This window comes from Siniperca chuatsi, linkage group LG15, assembly GCF_020085105.1.
Source record: "Siniperca chuatsi isolate FFG_IHB_CAS linkage group LG15, ASM2008510v1, whole genome shotgun sequence".
In the NCBI taxonomy this organism is placed as follows: Eukaryota; Metazoa; Chordata; class Actinopteri; order Centrarchiformes; family Sinipercidae; genus Siniperca; species Siniperca chuatsi.
Window position 1 is genome coordinate 13342305 of NC_058056.1, and position 17160 is coordinate 13359464.

A 17160-nucleotide genomic window follows, 5' to 3' on the forward strand; every position below is an offset into this window, starting at 1 on the left:
CCATGGTGGATCATTGTCATCCACTACTGTCCAGCCTGACTACTGAATACCGCAGCCTGAATAGCTGGAACTGGGACGTCGTTCCTGTTTCGGCTTTTGATATAATATGCCGTACAAGCTCAAAATTGATACATGGAGGAAAAAGAGGAAGACATAACTGAAAACATAGGAAGATTTAAATAGAGAGTGAAAAGGGAGGACAGAGTTAAAGATAGGGTGAAGCATAGAGGGAGGCTCCATGGGGCAGGAAGGCAGGAGAAGGCAGGCAGGGCTCCCATAATGAGTGTGTGGTTATTGATTGTATTGTCAGGGTGGCTGACCAGGGTCCCGTGTGCTATGGGCCCCAGTCCATCTGTGGACAATGCAGTCAGTTACACCTCACTGCTCCGTCTAATAAAGAACAGGCAGATTGATGTCACCAGTATGGTTGAACTCTACCTAACACTCACCAGCACCACTCAGCGCGCACGCACGCACACACACACACACACACACACACGTGTACAGCAGGACAGCAATGAAATCCTTTTTATTTTCTTTCTTGGCAGAGAAAAAATTCGAGAAAATGTGGTTTACAGTTGATATTGTGCTTAAATTTACAATATAGGGCTGCAACTAACAACTGTCTTTATCAATTAATGTGAATTATATGTAAATTATTTGACAACCAATTTATTAATTGTTTAGTTTATAAAATGTCATAAAATAATGAAAATGGCCAAGACAATTTAATAGAGTCCAGAGTGACGTCTACAAATTATACAATATTTTTTGTACAAGTCACTTCATTTACACTGATACAAAACAGAGACAGGCAGAAAATTCTCACATTTGAAAATCTGAAACATAATTTTTGTTTTTGTTTTCTCTTGATAAATGACTTAAACAGTTATTAGATTATGTAAATTGTTGATGAATTTTCTTTTGATTGACTAATAATGAACTAAGGGTTTCAGCAGTAATATAATACCAAAGGCCATTTGACAAAGAAATATTTTTAGCAGGGCCAGGAATCACAATGATATACATATCACACAAAAACACACACATAAACACGTTATATGCAGCCAGTTTGTGTTAAACAAAAACAATAAAGTGCAGTCTGTCAAGAGATCTATATGTACATCCCATGAACACAATGCCACTATATCAGTCAAGAACACTGAGAGTACACTACTTTTAGCACCAGCCAACATATCAGCAATACATGTCATTCTCAGCTAACTGACAGCGTATCAGGTCAGGACCATTATATAAATGATGGAACAATGCAGTCATAATAAAGGCTCTGTGTTCTGCTGGTTAAAGTTGCCTCCTTTAGGAGGAATTCAGCGCCTCCACCTAAACATTTGGCTGCACTCGAGCCCCGTAGCCTCTGTGGCAGCAGCACGAGCGATTACTCCTGCGCAGCCAGCCAAAACACAAAAATCAATAAACAATCTCAACGTTTCTGAGGGCCTTTTGTCTGACTTAATAAATGTCTCAATCTACTGTTATGACTTCATTTTGCTTTAACGTCTTCTTCATGTGCATCTTTTGCCGATCAATTAGAGAATGGAGTGCCACTTCTGTCACGACACATGCCCTCCATCCGCTGCAGCACACACACACACACACACACACACACACACACACACACCCCATGCCCAAGCACAAGGTGAACTGCTATTTTAATCCTTGAAATTAGATGCTTTTTGAAAGCACTCCCTTAAATGGCTCATTAAAGGCTGTGCCATCCACTCCTTTCAAGTTATTTTACATCTCAAGTTCTTGTGTTGGGTCATTTTATCTTGTCTTAATTTGAGTAGATATGTGTAGATAAAGATGTTTGCCACCTTTGCACATTGCTCTGATAGAGATGCCATGGAGCAGTGCGGTTCTCGGGTCCAGCCATGTAACGAGACGTATATGTAGTCTAATTGTGCAGGAGAGGAACCATTTCCAGGCTGTCAGTGGCGATGACGACCACAGCATCTTTCTCTTCAGACTGCTCTTGCTGTCACAGGCCCTGATCCTGGTGCTGCAGGGATGACAGGTGAGTGGTGGAAGCTCCAAGAGAATTTCACGCACACCCCTCTCTTGTCTCCCATCGATTCTGCCACTTCCCATTATTGTCAATCAGAGCGGCATCGTCTCTACGGGAGGAGCTGTGCAGCAGGCGATTGCCAGGGCAGCGGGGTGCAGGGAGCAGCAAGCTGCATGCCTGCCAGCCACTACACCAGCACGGGGCCACCAGGGGCCCCCTCTGAAGAGGCTGCCTGGGCAGGATGCCACAACTAAAACTGAAACCTTTTTCTTTACAACACATAGTGCACATGGCTGAGAAGCATGGAGGGGTGAAACCTCTGGAGCGGCTTTGTATCGACAAAAGGAGCAGCTGAGACCCTCACTGCAAACATAGTTTCACAGAGCTGTCAGCAGGAAAGCAATGCTGCTCTCTCAGATGTGACCCCCTTGTTAGAAAAATTACATAATAACAATGACAGGAATAATGGAACAGAAGCGAAGCACTGTTCTGTAGGTTAAGGAGGGTTTTGGTGGTGGCTGCTCTATGAGCAATCTTCCGGTGTGGCCACGTCCCCTGGTGCCTCCTGATGCTGAGTGGGCCGCCGGCATGGTGCCGTGCAGGCGTTCTGGTCAGGTAAGGCAACCATGCCGTGGCTATAAGCCCTGGAGATTGATGGGAGTGGTGCCCTCCCTCCCTGCGCTGTAAAAGATTATCCGCTCACCCGGTGGAAACAAAGCTGTGATGGAAATTCGTCTCGCATCATCAGCAACAAAATATCTACACGGCGAAGCGGGAGTCTCTCATTTTTCATGGGCTATATATTAAATAAAAAAGGGCATTAAAGAAAAAGGGAAGGGGGAGGTCTGAGTGATAGCACTAGTTAGTATTTTTTTTTAAATGGGCCACTTGAATCAGGGAGATTATACAGTTTTTATTGGCTGTCAAGAAACACAACTTTCTGCGTACTTCACCCGCTGAAGCTCGTAACGCTCTGATTAGAATGCCAGCAGAAATGAAAAGGGATGGTGCTGGTGTAAAGACACAGGAGGAGCAGCGGGACAAGCACAGATGCCCTGGAATCTGCTCTCCCTCAAATACACAAGAGGACCAACACATGCACACCAATAAAGCACAAGAGTGAAATAATAGGCTGCACACGAGCTTCAGACAGAATTTATACACCAAGTTTCACAGTCAGATCTGGTGTCAGAGAATGAGCCGTGCCTATTCTGAACCGGATACATGAGACACATCAAGCAGTGTTATCTCTTGCTAAGTGAATATTGCATTCAGCTGATATGTGATATTTGAATTTCCCATTAGGGGGGGAATATGTGTCAGAGTGAAAAAGCTCAGTGATGCTTGCTCATTTCAGAGCAGGCAGTGAATGGAAACCTTGCCTCACAGTTGCAGTGTGTCATAGTGGTGATAAGGATGAAGTGATGGAGAGAGACTCCTGAAGGGGTGACTAGTAAGAGAAGTGACTGCTGTTACTCACAGGGTCACCTACACAGGAGCTAACGAGCCAGTTAGCAGACTAACTATCATTTACTGGTAACTCAACCAACTCAACCTGATCACTGTGATCTTCTCCAGTGGTTTAGAAGTGTTTTTAAAAGGCAGAACTGATAACCTCAGAAGTAAAGTAGCAGATTGAAATCGGTCATTTTATCGACTTGAGAGAGTCCAGTCTGTTCACGTCTGTCAGCTTGTTCAAACTCAGCTTTCAATTTCCCATAGTGGAGAGAGAGTAAGAGAGGGTAACATCAAACTCCCAAACATGACAGAGCTGGCTCTTTCTGACGAGAGGAAGTCATTGATTTTTCCTCCATTTCACCATCAGTCTGGTGGAGAAGAGGTGGCTGTGGGTGCTCAGACAGCTGATGATGTGATTTGTAACCGTGGACCACCAGTGAGCGGAGAGAATTGCACTGACTCTCAACACGTGGCAAAGTGACTACCACCCCGTCTTCAGCATTCAGCCGCAAGATTAACAGTGGGGGATCTACTGATAATCTCCATCGGCCGAGGGAGTATTTTCTCTGTCAGCCACACTAACATTTGTATTCAACAGAACCACTGTAAATCTTGTGGGGCTTGTGTCACTCCAGCGGCAGCTATATGGCTGGCAATGTCATTCTGTTGGTTGGTCTTTCAGTCTGTCCACCTCTTTGGTCCAGACTGAAATATCTCAACAACTACTGGATGGATTGCAATGAAATTTTGGTCCCCAGAGGATGAATCCTAATGACTTTTTCTCTAGCGCCACCATGAGGTTTTAAATTTGTGGTTTTGAATGAAATGTCTCGACAACTATTAGATGGATTGCCATGAAATTTGGTACAGACATTCATGTTCCCCTCAGGATAAATTGTAATCACATTGGTGGACCTTTTACTTTTCATCTAGCTCCAAAATAATGACATTTCCATCAGCGTCAGCTATACTTTTTGTTTAGTGCTAATTAGCAAATGATAGCATACTAACACGCTAAACAAAGATGGTGAACACAGTAAACATTATATCTGCTTAATATCAGCATGTTAGCATTGTCATTCTGAGCATGTTAACATGCTGACTTTAGCATTTAGCTCAAAGCGCAGCTGTGCCTGAGCCTCACAAAGCCACCAGCATGGGTAGACTTATATATATCATCAATATATCTGGTGATTGAGTTTTCTGATCAACTAATTGATTAATCAACTATATTTTCAGTAATTTAAAAAATACTTTCAGGCATCCTGGTGCTTGAGTGGTTACGATGCATAACATGTACTATAACCATGACATTCCCAGTTCAGTACGAGCCAGGAACCTTTGTCGCATGTAATCACCCAGCCTCTCTCTCAGTGTTTCCTGACCCTCTATACTGTAATACTACCAAATAAAAGAAAAATATGTACATATAAGTCAGAATTTCACACAATCATGATCACTTATTTATTGCACGCAAATTCAGTATTTGAAATAAATAGATATTGCAATTTGTTCTATAAATACTCACCTATGACATCAAAGCAAGACATTACATCATCTTTAAAAAATAATTTTGAAAATACACAAATGACTTAGAACTTCAACCTCTTAAAACAGCTTCTTATCCATAATAGTCCATAATCATGTTCATACAGAGTTTTTTCAGAAGCAGAGTATCAACTTCATACAGGTGATGATCATAGAAAACAGAGCTACTGCATAAACACTGCACTGCAGGTTTGATTGAATTTTACCATTGTAACGTCTCTCTAACATCTAGTGACACAGTGCAGGCTTTCTAAGGGAGAACTAATCCTCTTTAGATCATTTGCAAAGCCATTAGGCATGCCTCCACTGCCATTAAATATAAAGATAACAGCCTATAAGATAAGATGCTATTTGTACTACGTATCAAATGTGGATAGCTGCCTAAGAGCCCTGATTTCAGGGAGATATATTTAAATCCTTGTAAATGAAATTAAAAAATACGACAGAAAAAAAATGAGAGACATATCTACTATCATATCATACTATCTATCATGAAATTGAATTTATGTATTTAATGTCCTCAGACCTAAATCCTCAATTAATGGACCTGTAATTATGCATCACATCTTAAATACTACACATTTTACACAGCGCAATCACTTTAAATGCTTCATGGATAATATCAACTCTGACATTCCATTGAACAGGGCAAATATATAAATACTTTTAGCTGCCAAAAAAAAACATGAGATAATGTAAAATATATTGATCAATGCTAGTGCAGCATTGCCACACTGACAGTCACAGGAAACCCCGACCACACAAGGTTGGATTACATTGTGAAAAGGGTGCCCAGATCAAACCAGATCACTTTTGAAAGTGAAAGTGAGTTGAACTACAGTGACTCGCAACATGCATTTGTCAGCAGGAACCAGAGAGCCTCTTTTGCATGTGTTTCTATCATCACTACACACCAAGAACAAACGCCACTGACAAGAAAGGAGCCCAGAAAAAAAGCAAATTCCCCACTGACCTGTGACCCCGGGGGACCAAGGGGGCTGCCCTGCATGCATACAGAGGAAGTTCAAACAGAGTTTATGACTGCATTATCTCTCCTCTTCCTCATCACCTCTCCACCCATCAGTGGACACTAGAAGCCACTACGCTGGAGCAGACAGACCAGGCATCACTCATTCACTTGCCTCCTAGGTGCCTTTGTCAGGTGATTGCTGGCGGAAAAAGGAAAACAGATCAATACATCTCCCATGGGCCTGACAGGTAATCTTTACCTGGGATGAAATATGAGTGGTACCAGCCTGCTGGATTCCTTAACTGTAACAGGGCAATTGACTGGCTGCACGGAAGCCATTCCTCCGCTTCCTGGCCATTGGAAATTCATTTTGGGGCATACAGTCTGGCTGAGATGTCATTATGGTGACTGCTAATTACCAGAGAGGCAGTTAAGGTGTTTCCCCCTCCTGCTACTAATGGAACTGTATCTGAAATGATGCGTCTTCCTTCCCTGTCAATGCCTTGGCACCAAAACACAGACTGACGGATAAGGCGGCGGCGAGAAGCTCTCCTTAAAACACTACACAGTCAATACTTGTCAACGTGTTCAGGGGCATATGTCTTGAAGAAGCCACCAATGTATTTATCAAAAGCTTCTTTTTTCTAATTACGAAGCTCAACCTGTGCTTTTCCTATCAATCAGGTGTGTATTCCTGCCCACAGTGCTGCTTGGCTCCCTGGTCAAGCTGCAGCAGCAGATGCAGAAGTAGTGTGTGTGTGTGTGGGGGGGGGGGGGGTTCTCTGTCTCAACACTTTGACTGATTCCTGTGGCAGGATGTCTTGTGTGAGGCATCCATTTAGACGAGTGTGCACACACAGCATTTATAAATGTCATCCCTGGCCAACATGATCACATAAAGCCTTCTCAGACAGATTATTGCAGACATATAACTCACATTAATTGGCAAATCTCATTCTACTAAATGTGATTCTTCTCTTAAATAAGGCTTTAGTGTCTGAAAGGACATGCAATATGTAGCCGATGCTACGTCATTTCACTAAAAAGGTATCTTGTAATCATTACAGAAAGTGCATACCTGTGCCTTTTGGTGCTGGGAAGATTTCAGATATGCTCGTGTTTATTTAAAACATGAAACTTTTGCACACAACCACATTCACTCTGCTGTTTCACGTCAACATTTCACTGTAAAATACCTTTTTGTTTTCTCCAGCAGAGATTATTTGCTTAGGTACGCATTTGTGTTTTTAAAGACTACATCAGTTATCACCTGTCCTATATGATTTAGTTCCAGCAGAATTTACTTCACTTGACTTCTATATAAAATGCATTTTCTCAAAATACTGCTTGTTTACCAGCTTGGCGAGAGCTGTTGTGTTTGATCTCACTGTATGCTGCCATTGATCTTTTAATGCATCTGATGCCGAGGGAGTTGGGGAAATGTATACCCCAAGGGTAGGTGAAAAGACAGTGTACGACTCTCGTCTCCTGTCTCCAACAGCTCCTCCGACTGCTGGCTCTCATCCACTCTCTGCACAGCCCCAAAAGCAACTAATCTACCACTGCTGAAAAACAGGCTGTTCAAACAGATTTGCAGCTGGCCTTGAACTTAAATGCATTTGGGGAAATTTGAATATGGAAGGTAAGCTGAAGAGAACAGAGGCAGCCCTCCGAGGACAGCGACTACACTCCCTCTGTATTGTGCTAATGAGCACCTTTGTACAAACTGTAGCTTTTCAAATCCATGCTAATAGGAGGCCTGTACTTTGTGTGGCTCTCCACCGGTGGTCGCCTCTCTGAACCCTGTAGCAGCATGTGGTAGCTAAACATTCTGATGCTCTCCTGTCTCTGAGCTAGCTACGTGCTGCTGCACAGCCATTGTTAGCTGCCATAAAGTAGAGCAGATCCCCCCCACCCACCCAGCCTCACCTGAACATCCTCCCAGTGTCCCCGCTGACAAATGCTGCGCTACTAGAGTGGACATAATTGCTGGATTGTGTGGTAGCAGGTGGCCTGGAGACTGTGTGTGGAAACAGGAGGAGCCGTCAAGTCTTGAGTCAAACGAGGAGCCTCTTGAAGCTGCTTTCTTCCTTGAGGAGATGGCAGAGGCTTAACAAGGCTTGATTGCATTAACATTTGTCATGCTTAATATACTACCTGGAAAGACTGGATCTAGCAGTAACATGCTGATTTGAGGAGTAATGATGTGCTTTGTATTTTTTCTTTGTCTTTAAGTTTGTGCAGCAAGAGGAGTTTTAGCCTTTTCATTCTCTGGCACAATAGCTTTTCTTTTGGCACTATCTTCCACTTAGGTGACTTAGGTGTGCTTGTCCTGCCCAGTTCAGGTGTCTTCATGGTCCCCCCGGAAGAAAGATAAACTCTCAGGCTGAGCAGAAGTAGAGGACTGTGAACCTGGTGCAATTGGTCCCACAGCCTCTAGGGTTGAGGTGTTACTGGCTCCCTGTGCCTCTTCTCTCTGTTTGCTAGCTGCAGAGAAAAAGAAAGCACATATCATATTCTGGACATGTAACACAACACTGAGAACAAACAGTAAAATATACTCACATAAATCATATTTTCCTTGACTGGTTCCAATGGACAGCCTCTCAAATAAAAATTTAATTTAGTCCACGACTCATGGATTGCTCGCTGTTTTAGGTATATTAAAATACAACTTTGAAGCAATCCTCTTCAATAGGTTAAATATTAATGAGGTTTTGGTCAAGTGAGCCAAATCCAATTTGGCCCCATATGACTTGTGGACATGGTTATTAAAAGGCCAATCTGTGCTGCTCCTATGGCTTAACTTCCCCCCTCCGGTTATGCTGTGTAAGAAGCTGTATGTTTTGAACTCCATTCTTCACACGTTCACATCTCACTGACTACTTTCCTTTTTAAAGATCCTCTTTCTCTTGATCTTGCTCACCTTTAAAGCTTTTTGTCTCTGGGAGTGAAGGGAAATATCTGAAAGAGAACCGGGGACCATTTTTGCAGAAGACAGAGCAACTCTAAAACAATTGCACTCCCTAACATGCTTGGTAAATAAATCTTTCCTGATCTCCCCAAAAAAAGTTAGCGGCGGTCACACAAGACATTTGCAAGGCAGTCCCAGAGCAGAGGACAAGGGAACTAGAAGTGACATTGTGGCTCTGGGCTGTCTCAAAGGATTAGGCATTACAGCATTCAATGGCATGTGCTTTTGCTCGTTCCCATTATATCTGCTTGTGCCTCTTTCCAGATGACTTCTTCCCCAAACTGATCTGGCGGGCAAGATAATTGATTAATATTTCTTGAGGGAACGATGACTAACCGTTGCTGAGGTTCAACCCAAACACTCGGGTTAAACATAGTCAAAGGCCTGGATCAAAATTCAGAGGTTTTCATATTTGACAGATACACAGAAATGGCTGGGAACATTTAGTTTGCGAGTGTGTTAACATGCACAGGGCATACCAAATACTAGCCTCTATCCTACGTCAAGGTCACAATCAGGATATGCTTTTTATATATATTTTTACATTATGATCGAGAGAACAGATATTTAAATTAACTAAATATTTTAAATATTACAGCACAAATTGAACTTTAAGAAAAATGACATTATACCAGCTAATCACTGTACCAGTATTCAAGTTTCTTGTGTTTAGCTTATTGTATGGTGGAAGAAGTACTCCTTTACTTATGTAAACGTACCAATACAACAATTTAAAAATATTCCATGCTACAAGTTAAAGTCCTTCATTCGGTAAAAGTATAGACATATTGTAGCAAAAGTATTTAATGTAATGTAAAAAGTAAAAGTACTGATTCTGCAGAAAAATGGCCCCCTTGACTGATATATTTATTATATATTGTATTATTAGATTGTTAATACTGATGCATCAATAAGTATCTTAAGTAGCATTTGACTGTTCTAGCAGGTCGAGATGGAGCTAGTTTGAACTACTTTATATACTGTTAGCAAGTTTAGTCCACTGGTTCCCAATCTACAGTAGGAGTCGGGCCCCCGCCAAAGACAAATCTGAGGGGTTGTGAGATGATTACTGGGGCACGAAAAAAGAAAAATGAAAGTTCTGCTACATAAATCTTTTTGCAGATTCTCTCTTCTCTAATCTTTGCTTTTTAGTGAAATATTGATTAATTCTGTCTCTGGTGGAACTGCTAACAATTCATAGACATCTGAAACATGATAAGGGCCCCCAACCAGACACTGATTTTAAATAAGGGGCAACAAGCAAAACAGTTTGGGAACCACTGGGTGAATCTTTAGCAAAGCAGTGTATTTTATAAGATCAGCATATGTTTTTATATGTAAAACTTTTATCTGAAAAGTTACTAGTAACCATAGCTGTCAGATAAATGTAGTGGAGTAAAAAGTACAATATTTCCCTCTGAAATGTAGTGGAATAGAAGTATAAAGTAGCAGAAAATGGAAATACTCAAGTAAAGTACAAGTACCTCAAAATTCTACTTAAGCACAGTACTTGAGTAAATGTACTTAGTTACTTTCCACCACTGATGTATGTAGGTTATAGGTAAATAACATTAAGCATTCACATTCAACAACTTATTAAAATTATAGTATCCTTGTATATTAATGTGTACAATAGAAGAGACTTTATACATTATGAATGTGAGTAATCAACCACTTAAATAAAAGATAGTTTCATTTGTCCAGAACACCTACACCCAACTGGTTTTACATCAAGGTCAATAAAGGCATTACAACGCAAAGGATTTCTGCCAATGGGAAAATTACGGTACATGCATTTATTGTGGGTAATAATGGGAGATTGAATGGAACCATCTTACCATCTTAATAAGCTCTCATGTGATGCTCTCTAAAAACAATCATTGCAGGCCTTTCCGGAGAACTCCCCTTCCCCCTGTTTATTAATCAGCTAATTACACATTGACAGTAATGGGCCTGCTGATTCCCACACTTAAATGAACAGGGCTGAATAGCTCTTTAATGATTAGCCTTTGTGTTTCTCTCTTCTGCTCACTCTCCTTCTCTCTCTCACGCACACGCACACACACACACACACACACACACACACACCATTCTTTTCACAATTGAAAAAACAGGACATTCAAATCAGACCTCCTGGTGAGAATGTTTGCACACAAACGAGTCAAGAAGCACCTGACAGACTGAGCTGCTAAAAACAAATCATTCTCCACAAACAGAAAACAATTAGAGTGGTTACAAAGGCAGCAGGTTCACAGTTACACTACGTCAACTTGTGTGGGTTTCAGTGTTAAGCTCAGCCTCCAGCAACAGCAAAAACCACCATGAAAGTTTGGTGGAGCAGCACAGGCAGGTGCAGGTGGAGGGATGGGGGGGGGGGGGGGGGGGTTTGAAGGACGCGTGCAGGGTGCGAGTGGAGCCGGAGAGGGCGAAATAGTGCGGTGGGCTGCATTTCTGTCAGCAAAAGTGATGGCTGAGTGGTAGCGTTATTTGTCTTGTGCTGCCATACGGCCCTCGCACCAGCCTGGGCATTAATGAGAGGGGGCCGGACCGCCGCGCAGGAACACGGCGGGCCTCCGACGCAGGTGATCTGTCACGCAGCCGTCTTGCTCGGGCAAGGAGACACATGAAGACAGAGGGGAGAGGAGAGGCTGATCGAGGGGCTGGCCCCCACATGGGCACCCACATGTGGCACATTCCAACATATAGAGATAACGCACTCACAGTCTGACGAGGTCAATCAAACTGACTTCAACCCTGCCTATTTACTTCAAACTCTAACTCTTCCTGAAATGTAGCACACACTGAATAAGTTCAAGTTTGGGTTTATTGCCATCATCTCTTTAAAGAGATAAAGATGAAGGGCATTACAGGCAGCAGGGGAGGAGTAAAATTGCAATAATTAATTAGTCTGTGTGTGAGACCAGCCAAGGCTATAAAAATCCATCAGGATCTTTACACTTACTGATTGACTATTTGCCTTACGAATAACTCTCCTAAAATCGTGGAGGGTGTGGAATGTATTCATTTTCATCCTTGATCATTGGGCAACATGGTGCTTTTCTATAATTCAGTGCAGAATACAAATATCAATATTTGTAGAAATTGCACAAGTTATGGACAAAGCCAAATAAATCCCTCATAAATGACACTTTCAATCTGAATTTCTAACACCTGATAACATATAACGGAAAACTGGAATGCTTTGTTCTATATCTAGTATGGACTTGTTGGATTTAGTTGGATTGTTGGATTGATGGTGGTGTGAAAAGTAGAAAATGGCCAATTTAAGGCTGAGAAATGGAGTGGTCATCTAATCCAAACAGATACCTGGCTTGATAAGTTGTTGTGGGGTTTTTTTTCACAACCAGCTTCAGCACTGCAGTGGAAGTGCTAAAAGGGTAAAGAAAGAAGACAAAGCAACAGCTGGGTACCGCCTCAGTAATTCCCAATGGAGCCCTAGAAGACACCTCCAGCCACAGACCATTTTCACTCCTGATTACAGAGTTTCAAATCAACCACTAACACATACAACAATCCACTTCCTCTGGGCAACTCAAACAAAGACTCGGCTGTCGTGTTCACTAAGAGCAACACTGGGAGCCACGCTGTTCTTTCTACTAACTGCAGTAAACAATCTTTCCATGCAAACAAGATGTTTCCCAGAAAACAACTCCACTCAACAAATCACTGAATCAGATTTTGCCTCTGGTACACACTTATGCCAGAATGGCAACAAACCAACATTTGTACACAGAGGGTGTGAAAGTTTGTCAGTGTGAATGTGCATCTCCTGCCGGTGGTGAGATTACTGAGGAGAGACATGGTGCAGCAGGCTGCCAAAGTAAAGATTTATACAGAGCAGTTGCAGCTGCAGAAACTGACATTGGACGACATGGGATGCATGATAAATCATGGTGGACAGGGGGCACTAGACTCAGGAAGCAGGAAAACACTGAAAACGGGGGCAATCAGGGACTCTCCTACGCAATTTAGGAAAAATATCTTCTTTTAGTCACTTACTCCAAAACACACAATAAAATAAAAAGAGTACATTACAGTATCTCTGATAAAATAACATTAGAAAATTCTGTATTTATTTAGATACTATACAGTGATATTTGCCCTATTTGTAATTTGCACAGATAATACTAATAATTTATTTCATTTGAGGGGGAAAAAAATTAATCATGTTATCATGTTTGTTTAAGATTTTAACACATGTATTTCCCCCTCTCACACCTTTTACAACAGAGGGTCTGTTAACTTTCGAGAAACTGAGGGATGCCCCTCGTTCCGCATGTTGAATATGAGGGGCCCTTAAGGGCCAAGGGTGAATCCGTTTTTACTTTTATGGGAAGTGGTTGAGCGCTGGGGAGGTGAAGGACAGAGTCGCCAGCCGTTCCATCACTCAATGCAATAAATGGATGCAATCTGTATCCAAGTAAAGCATTGGCTGTTTTTAAATTCCGCCTCTTTTATCCAAATGAATGATGGACCCTGGTACAGTGCACTGTGCAGAAATATTAATATACATCAGAGGCCTGCACCCCTCACTAAATCAGGGAACCACCAGCATTTGTTATTTAAATGACAAACAGCAGCTGCTGGAGTGGAGCATGGAGAGGGGAAGCAGGAGAAAAGGTGGACAAACCAATTCAGATTTCAATCCGGCAAAGACACAAGGCCCCGAGCCATGACTCTAATGAAAAAAGGCAGCTCCACTGGTCCAAACACACACAACGGCTGCTGCTCGGTGCCACCTCCAATAGCGGGAACCCCACATCACACTTCTCTTCTTCTTCTGCTTTAAACAGAAAGCACCAAACGTAACACAACTACCAGTCTCACTGTCTAACACTTCCCTCTGCTGTTAACTCAAATATTAAGTTATTATTAAATATTTCACATTCTGTAATTTTGGTGGAATTACAAAAATGTATTAACACTAAGACTAAGACTCATGCTAGCTCTGCTAACTAGGCTCGGTGCGGCTGTTTTTAGGCAGAGTGGTGCTTTGAGCTAAATGCTAACATCAGCGTGCTAACATGCTCATCAATGATGATGCTCACATGCTGATTTTAAGCAGGTATAATCTTTACCATGTTCACCATCTTAGTTAGCCCAGTGGTTCTCAAACTTCTTAATATCAGAACACTTTCGTTTGTTTATTACACCACATTAATCATTTTCATGCACCTTCAGGTCTGCTCAACATTCTCCACGCTGGTCAATCATGCCCCCCTTGCAGGGGCTCAACGCCCCCCAGTTTGAGAACAGTTTAGCCTGTTTGAATGCGAACATTTTCTAATTAGCGCTAAACACAAAGTACAGCTGAGGCTTATGGGAATGTCATTAGTTTTGACCATAGTTTTAGATAATTTGAAATTCTAACCTGATGGTGACAATAAATTGAAAAAATATATATATTTTTACAATTCCTCTTGAGGGGGGCATGAATGTCTGTGACCAACTTCATGGCAGTTCCTATTGCCATCCTATATTTTACTAAAACTCATGCCAACCTCATGTTGGCGCTAGAAGTAAAGTGAAGAGATCACCAAAGTCATTAGGATTCATCCTCTGTTGAATATAAATGTCTGTACAAAATTTCATTGCAATCCATCCAGTAGTTGTTAAGATATTTCAGTCTGACCCAAAGTGGTGGACCGACAGAAGGACATTGCCATCCCTACAAACACAAAGCTACACATTTTTACACTACAAAAACGATACCTTAAGATCTTTATTTGAGATATGTTAACATTCTGAATCTGCAGGTTTAATCTTGTATGTAACTATACAACAACTCCAATGATAATATAAAAGAGTGGTGAGGAGGCAGGTGTTACCTGATGTTGTGAGAGACAAAGCTTCTGTTTCCCTCCTCCTCCTGATGTCTCCTGTGCATAACAGTTCCGGAGTGACGTTAATCTGCCTGTGGGCGGGGGGATACAGACAGAGAGAACAAACGTTACTCACAATATGATGATGCAGCTCCCACCCACAATACACACATAAACATGTAGAAATTTAATAATTTCACTAAAGTCGATAAACGCAAGCGCAGCACATTTCTACATTCTGCAGCTTACATTTAGCCTCATGTTTTGCCACATCTTAATTTTTCTTGATTAATACATATTTTCACCAGAGAGACTATTTGATGAGGAGAGGTGCTGGGGTGCCTGTGGCTGAGTCATTGCAGAGTTCACATAAACAAATTACACCTGCTCTATGCCTCCTGTGTCATATGTCAGGAGCCCTGAAATAAGAAAAGCCCCCCATCAGCTTAATAGCCCTGACTTCGGAGATGTAAAGTTAAGGTCAAGGTCCGTTCCATCACTAGGGGGGAACAGCTGATGTGGTGGGTGCAGTGTGTATGTTTGTGCATGGGAGGAGGGGGACAGATTAGGTGAAAGAGAGAGAAGAGAGTTAGAGTATATGAGGGAGCTGCAAAAAGATATGACAGAAAAAAGACTGAAGTTAAAATCTTGCATATTCTGCTTGTTACACACAAATTTAAAGAACAATGTGGCATGATGTTTGAAAATGCCAATAAACATAACCATGAATTCATGACAGATTGAAAACAACAGAGGTTCATACAGAAGAGTGCTCCTTGTTAACCAGCACAGCTCATCTTGGACTGCAGGCTACATAATGCCCACAATCCTAACAGGCACATGCTACAATAAGGCCCCATCAGGGCAGCCTTTTAACAGGCAGCGTGTTCCATGACCTCAACTCCCATAAATCACATGACGGCTGTGCAGGCACGGGGTGTCAAGAGCTGTGCAGGGCATGTTTTGAGCGAAGTCTCTATGTTGTATAATCAATAGATATAAAAATAAATGGCCTGACCGTCATTCTCTCCCTGCTACCCCTCTCTAATAAAATCCCAGTAATGCATATTTCATTTACTTTTATACTTATTGATTACCTGTACTCCAGTTAGTAAATCACGCGCTTATCGATCCCTCAATCGTACCTCTGTTGGACAGCACATAACCAGCCATTTGCGCCCCTGATAAAGAGCTCAGGCATTGAACTCCCCACAGTAAATCTTTGCAAACTAACTTTTTAATTCCAAAATCGATCCGCATTTAAACGTCGCATTATTTCACGAGGCACGCCTGTGGTATTAAAAGTAATACCCTGATGCATTTGGTCTTAATGTGTGGAGGTCCATCCCTCCGTCGCTATTCCCTCATTACACCGAGGCCAGATCACTCCAGGGCCCCGGCAGCCTAGAGAGAAGCAAGGGCCCTCCCCTGCTGCTGAGAGCTGAGAGGCAGAGCCGCTCCGGGGCCACCAAGAGCCCATTGAGACACTCAGCACAATGCTAATCAAACATGAGAATACCATCAGCTGGCTCATTAACCAAGGCAAAACACCACCATTCATCTCAGAGCAGAACCCAAAGGCTTTTTATAAGCATGTTACATGGCTCAGTGTAAAACTGAGAGAAGTAGTAAAAAATGCACAACACTGCTTTTTATTATTTAACATCTGTTACTTCATCAGTTTTAACAGCGTGACAGATGTTGGCCAGTTGTTTTGTCCCTAAATATACAGAAAATGTGATGAGAAAACAAAGATTGACTTAGAGGCAATGAGCAATGAAAAAACAAGTCATATGTAATGAAGACGGCCAACAACAACAAAATTCTATGAAAGACACAAGGACACAGGAAAAAGTCTCCAAGATAGATTTTTCGGGTCATATGAGACACTTTTAAATGCAGTGCAGTCCCTTAGGGTGCAGAGTGAAACAGCACTGACACAGGGTCAATTGTAATTTTGGCGTCCACATCCAAAAGCAAATATATCAATTAAAAATAATAAATCAAAAGAGGAGTGAGGAGCTGCAGTTACAAAATGGCCATCTATTTTCATTAGAGTACACGGCGCTTCAGGTGTGAGCAGGATCTCAAGATTAATAGAGGTATTCAAATGAATCAGAAAGGATTAGGGTCTCCAGGGAACATAATCAATAGCTCCAAATCAATAATCAATAGGCCACTCACACCAATATACTTACTGCTGACATCGAGATCTCACAATTAAAATGAAAACTGGGAAGGGAGTGGCGTAAGACTATGATTTATCTCACAGTGCAAGTGTCATTTAGAAATAAATAAGTCAATAGATAAAAGCTGCTGCCCGGCTCAGGTGGGAGGCAGT

General features: G+C 42.0%; 1 protein-coding gene across 8 annotated transcripts in view; it reads right to left on the minus strand.

Moving 5' to 3' along the window:
• Positions 1-530: 530 nt before the first annotated feature.
• Positions 531-17160, minus strand: part of LOC122861529 (G patch domain-containing protein 2-like) — a 31028-nt gene continuing 14398 nt past the window's right edge. For 2 of the 8 annotated variants that reach the window (XM_044166066.1, XM_044166065.1), the window contains exons 10-11: positions 14826-14911; positions 12374-13780 (exon numbers count right to left, since the gene is read on the minus strand). In XM_044166066.1, the coding sequence (XP_044022001.1) occupies positions 13632-13780; positions 14826-14911 (235 nt within the window). In that variant the 3' untranslated portion in view covers positions 12374-13631. The other 6 variants (XM_044166069.1, XM_044166068.1, XM_044166073.1 and 3 more) reach the window with 6 other exon arrangements.